Here is a 6,000-nt window from a genome sequence, read left to right as displayed (position 1 = left end):
TAGAAATCCTATTTAGGATATACTAGTAACCCCGGTCACACTCTTCACCAATTCCCAGGATATCTATCACCCCCGGCCCGCATGTTTTCTCTGTCAGACTATCAGTCGCTCCCTGTAATGTGTCAATGACATTGTTTACTCCTGGCTTCACTTAGGAACTTCTCCACTCATGTTTAAGTAAGTGTGTTGCCTCTCAAGCCTATGATCTCGATGATTGTGATCCCACTCCTGACACCGCTTGTAAGATTTAGGTTCTGGAATCACAGATTACTCAAAAAGAAGCTCAGAGGTGATTTTAAAGTAGTTTATTAAGAAGCGACAGTTTAAATATGATGCGTAAGCTAAATAGACAGGAAAAACACATGACCCGTGACAGGTGAGAACGGTTCAATGGTCCCAGAGGACAATGGACGGATGATACAGAGTGAGTGCTGGTCTCTGTAGCTGGTGGTGACAGTCTCCTCTGAACGGTGAACTGGTGTGAGCCAGAGTGTGGGTGTTGGCCTGAAGCCAGTGTGGATCACGTCAATATCTCTGTGCTCTCGAGAGCCTGTTTTAACCTTTGCATAGACAGTTGGTTTATGTATGGATCATGAGATCCAATCGTATCAGGGTTAGAAATGTCTTGTTTCAGGGCCTGTGCTAGAGACATGTCCTTGGTAGAGATAACAGGCCTGTCCTGTGTTTGTCAGCCAGCAAGCTGCTATGGAAGCTTTCTTCATGACAGAGAGAGTGAGGTATTTTGTAATATTCCAAACACTTCTGAAGATTTTATAAGGTTATCAGACAGTGATTTCTTGTGGTCGGTTACTTGGACTGAACTTGTCAACATTCCTGTGTCGAGGAGATTTCTGTATCAGGCGGGAGGAGTAACATTTGGGAACTCTCGATTCTCCATCAATTCCCATTCCCCTTCTTTCTAGTGGATAATGGAGGTGTCACTGTGAGTAATGTGCAAGTCAGTAAGAATTGTCAGCAAGAATTAATCAGCACTTTCTAACTGGAGATGTTGATCAGTGGAACCTCTCAGACACTGAATTGTAGAGTTTATACCAAAGATCAATTTAGGATCGAAGTAAAAGTTCAGAATCTTGTTGTAAACTAATTTCTGATGAGAGTTCCTGAATTATGGGGAAAGATCAGAAACAGTGGTTTTTAAAGGGACACTGCAGCCCCAAAAACATAATCAGCTATAGATCCAGAACGTTAAACCCAGTTACAGGGATTATTAACATCAGCAGAAACAAACCCCAACTGTCAGAATGAACATGGTTCAGTCCTGGATGAGATTAACAGCAGCAATAACAACAGAATCCAACCCCTGCAGTCACTAATGAACTCGCTGGTGTGCCTGTAGGTGGGATGACTGAGTGAATCCCTTCCCACACTTGGAGCAGGTGAATGGTCTCTCCCCAGTGTGAATTCGCTGGTGTGTCAGCAGGTGAGATAACTGAGTGAATTTCTTCCCGCAGTCAGAGCAGGTGAATGGTCTCTCTCCGGTGTGAATTCGCTGATGCTTCCGCAGGTCGGAAGACCCAGTGAATCTTTTCCCACATTCAGGGCAGGTGTATGGTCTCTCCCCAGTGTGAACTCGCTGGTGTCTCAACAGGTAGGCTGACTGAATGAATCCCTTCCCACACTCAGAGCAAGTAAATGGCCTTTCCCCAGTGTGAACTCGCTGGTGTACTTTGAGATGGAATGAAGACCTGAATCTCTTTCCACAGGAAGTACAGCTGAACGGCTTCTCCTCAGTGTGAATTCGTTGGTGCTTCAGCAGGATAGAGGACCCAGTGAACGCTTTCCCACATTCAGGGCAGGTGAATGGCCTCTCCCCAGTGTGAATTCGCTGGTGTCTCAGCAGGTAAGCTGACTGAGTGAATCCTTGCTCACATTCGGAGCAGGTGAATGGTTTCTCTCTAGTGTGAACTCGCTGGTGCGTCAGTAGCTGAGATAACTGAGTGAATTCCCTCCCACACTCGGAGCAGGTGAAAGGCCTCTCCCCAGTGTGAACTCGCTGGTGTGTTTGCAAGTTGGATAATTGAGTGAATCCCTTCCCACACTTGGGGCAGGTGAATGGCCTCTCTCCAGTGTGAACTCGCTGGTGTACACTGAGGTTGAATGAAGACCTGAATCTCTTTCCACAAGAAGTCCAGCTGAAAGGTCTCTCTCCAGTGTGAATTTGCTGGTGTTTTAGGAGGTCAGAGGACCCAGTGAATCCTTTCCCACACTCAGAGCAGGTGAATAGCCTCTCACCAGTGTGAACCCGCTGATGTCTCAACAGGTAGGCTGACTGAATGAATCCCTTCCCACACTCGGAGCAAGTAAATGGCCTTTCCCCAGTGTGAACTCGCTGGTGTACTTTGAGATGGAATGAAGACCTGAAGCTCTTTCCACAGGAAGTGCAGCTGAACGGCCTCTCCTCAGTGTGAACTCGCTGGTGCTTCAGCAGGATAGAGGACCCAGTGAACGCTTTCCCACATTCAGGGCAGGTGAATGGCCTCTTCCTAGTGTGAATTCGCTGGTGTCTCAGCAGGTAAGCTGACTGAGTGAATCCTTGCTCACATTCGGAGCAGGTGAATGGTTTCTCTCTAGTGTGAACTCGCTGGTGTGTCAGCAGGTTGGATAACTGAGTGAATCCCTTCCCACACTCGGAGCAGGTGAAAGGTCTCTCCATAGTGTGAACTCGCTGGTGTGTTTGCAAGTTGGATAATTGAGTGAATCCCTTCCCACACTTGGAGCAGGTGAACGGCCTCTCTCCAGTGTGAATTCGCTGGTGTACACTTAGGTTGAATGAAGACCTGAATCTCTTTCCACAAGAAGTACAGCTGAATGGTCTCTCTCCAGTGTGAATTCGCTGGTGTTTTAGAAGGTCAGAGGACCCAGTGAATCCTTTCCCACACTCAGAGCAGGTGAATGGCCTCTCTCCAGTGTGAACCCGCTGATGTCTCAACAGGTAGGCTGACTGAATGAATCCCTTCCCACACTCAGAGCAAGTAAATGGCCTTTCCCCAGTATGAACTCGCTGGTGTACTTTGAGGTGGAAGGAAGACCTGAACCTCTTTCCACAGGAAGTACAGCTGAACGGCCTCTCCTCAGTGTGAATTCGCTGGTGCTTCAGCAACTCAGAGGACCCAGCGAATCCTTTTCCACATTCAGGGCAGGTGAATGGCCTCTCCCCAGTGTGAAGTCGCTGGTGTCTCAGTAGGTAGGCTGACTGAGTGAATCCCTGCCCACACTCAATACAGGTGAATGGTCTCACTCTCGTGTGACTTCGTTGATGGATTTCCAGCTGGGATGGGTAATTGAATTCTTTCCCACAGTCCCCACATTTCCACAGTTTCTCCATGGCGCATGTTTCCCTCTCTCTCTCCAGGTTTGATGATCAGTTGAAGCCTTCTTCACAGCAGAACATGTGCAGTTTCTCCCTGCTGTGAATGGTGTGATGTTTTTTGTCAGGCTGTGTAACTGGTTAAAGCTCTTTCCACAGTCAGTTCACTGGAACACTCTCACTCGGGTGTGTCTGTGTCTCGGTGCTTTTCCAGTCACACTGATGTTTGAAATATTTTCCCACAGACAGAACAGACAAACATTTCTCCTTCCACATTCAATGATCGACTGTACTTAGGTCCTGATGAATCGAGTGACTGTCAGATCTTGATGTGATGTTTGGTTTGACTTTCCCATCAGCAAATCCTCCCCTTCTAATTCACTGTAAAAGGAGGTTACAAAAGTCATCACTGTAAGGACAGGATAGAAATTCAGAACACACAATTCTAGTTTCTATGGAACATTTTTCCCTCTCTTATTCCCCCAAAGCTGCAAATCCCCGTCCCACACACTCTCCCTCCTCCCTGTGCTGAAATCCAAATACAGCTTTGGACAATTCTTTCCGTATCTTTTTAACAAATTTGTACAACCAGAGATAACAATTTTTTTGATCATTCACTTCAGTCATTACTCATGACAAAACATGAATCTGAAACCCCCTGACCGACCATAGAGAATAGCAGATGTTAACCTTGTGTCCAAAACTTACTGTGTGGAGATTTAATGAGTGATCGTGAAGGTCGTTTCTCCAAACCTCCCAGGGTTTCTTCCTTCCTTCTCTCCCTCTCTAAGTTAAACCTAGGATCAGTCTCATGGCCCATTCTGGTTTCTGCTTCTCTTCCTGATGACTAATTAACTCCAATTAAACACTGAGAAGACTGAAGACACTGTTTTCGGTCCCTGCTCCAATCTCCATTCCCTAGATACCAACTCCACCTCTCTCCCTGGGAACAGTCTGAGATTAAGCCAGTCTGTTCATAACCTCGGTGTTACACTTGATCTCGAGATGAGTTTCTGACCTCATATCTGTGCCATCACTAAGACGGCCTATTTCCACCTCCATAATATCACCCGACCTCACCCTGTCTCAGTGCTTCTGCTGTTGAAACCCTCATCGCTGGCGTGGTTACCTCCAGACTCGACTATTTCAACACATTCCTTGCTGGTCTCCCACATTCTACCCTCTGTAAACTTGGTCTGCTCTCTGTGTCTTCACTTGTAGCAAGCCCTGTTCCTCTGTCACCCATCTGCTTCCTGACCTGCCTTGGTTCCTGGTCAAGCAACAACTTGATTTGAAAATTCTCATCCTTGTTTTCAAATCCCTCCATGGCCTCGCCCCTCCCTATCTCTGTAATCACCTCCAGCCCCACAACCTTCTGAGATATCTGCACTGCCCTAATTCTGGTCTTGTATATTCCCTATTTTAATCGCTCCACCATTAGTGACCATACCTTCAGTTCCCTCATCCCCAAGCTCTGAACTTCTCCCCTTACACCCCTCCTTCTGTCTAACACAATTTCCTCCTTGAAGATACTTGAGTATTGGTGATAAATGTGGCATTGCATCAAAACTTTTTATCTTGTAATCATCAGGACAGGCGCAAGAATACCAATTTCAAAGATTATCAGTCGGGCTCGTAATGTGTCCCGCTAACGCTTGCTAGAAGCTACATATATTCAAACACAGGGACCTGTCCTCTGCAGGCAGAAGGATCATGTCTAGGCATGGCACCATTTATTGAAATAAACAAAAGCATGGGGGGGTCGCGATGATGGCTCCCTGGTGAATTCCCCATGCCGACGCCTTGACCTATCAGAGCCGACTGGCCAACCAGTCACCACCCTTTCCTCATGCTGTGTAAATTGTTGTTTGAACTTTGGTTTTCTTGCATCTGTCCGGATGAGAGCAACAGGAAAAGCTTCAACAGTATGTCTCTTTTCAGCAATACTTAAATTCTGTACTACTGAGTGACTGTGGGTTTATAATTCTCTTGTTGCTGATCTAAAACTCCTGGTGAACACATATTTGATGAACGTCTCCCTCGGTCGATGTTGCTCATTGTCCCCGTGAGGATGGGGTCGCGCATGCGCGCCTCGCTCTAAGTTGCCCGGATAAAGATGGCGGCCGTTCACTCGGACTTTACTCCAGAGCCGAGCGAACGCGGCGATGTCTCCTCATTGAGGGTTTGGGGCCGAAACCGGGACTTTCTGAAGACTAACAACTCACCCGCCGGCCCTATCTCTGTTCACAGGTTTATTTTCAGTTCTGAATCCGCACTCGGTCTTTGCAAAACCCGCATTTTAAATGCGCTCGCTCGAGCTCTTGCCCCGTCTTTCTCCACGGACTGCGCATGCTCCAGCTCACAATGATTGATGGCAGCTCCGGACCAATAGGAAGAAGGGGCAGGGCTGGTGGACCGAGAGAGTGAGTCTGGTCCTCTAACCAATTGGAGTGAATGAGGGGCGGTGCTGGGTGAGTGGAGCATGCGCAATGCAGGTGCGGGATGGGGATGAAGGCGATAAAAATAAAAAACTGCGGATGCTGGAAATCCAAAACAAAAACAGAAACAGAAATACCTGGAAAAACTCAGCAGGTCTGGCAGCATCGGCGGAGAAGAGTACAGTTGACGTTTCGAGACCTCATGACCCTTCAACAGAACTGAGGGTCATGAGG

General features: G+C 47.4%; 1 protein-coding gene across 1 annotated transcript in view; it reads right to left on the bottom strand.

Annotated features, from left to right (window-relative positions):
- Positions 1-303: 303 nt before the first annotated feature.
- Positions 304-6,000, bottom strand: part of LOC144697461 (uncharacterized) — a 30,439-nt gene continuing 24,742 nt past the window's right edge. The window contains exon 4 of the mRNA XM_078569433.1: positions 304-3,258. Within this exon, the coding sequence (XP_078425559.1) occupies positions 1,331-3,258 (1,928 nt within the window). The 3' untranslated portion in view covers positions 304-1,330. The remainder of the gene's footprint in view (positions 3,259-6,000) is intronic.

This window comes from Cetorhinus maximus, chromosome 23 (assembly GCF_964194155.1).
Source record: "Cetorhinus maximus chromosome 23, sCetMax3.hap1.1, whole genome shotgun sequence".
In the NCBI taxonomy this organism is placed as follows: Eukaryota; Metazoa; Chordata; class Chondrichthyes; order Lamniformes; family Cetorhinidae; genus Cetorhinus; species Cetorhinus maximus.
Note: the sequence above shows the minus strand (reverse complement) of the source record. Positions and strands in the feature narration are given on the sequence as shown.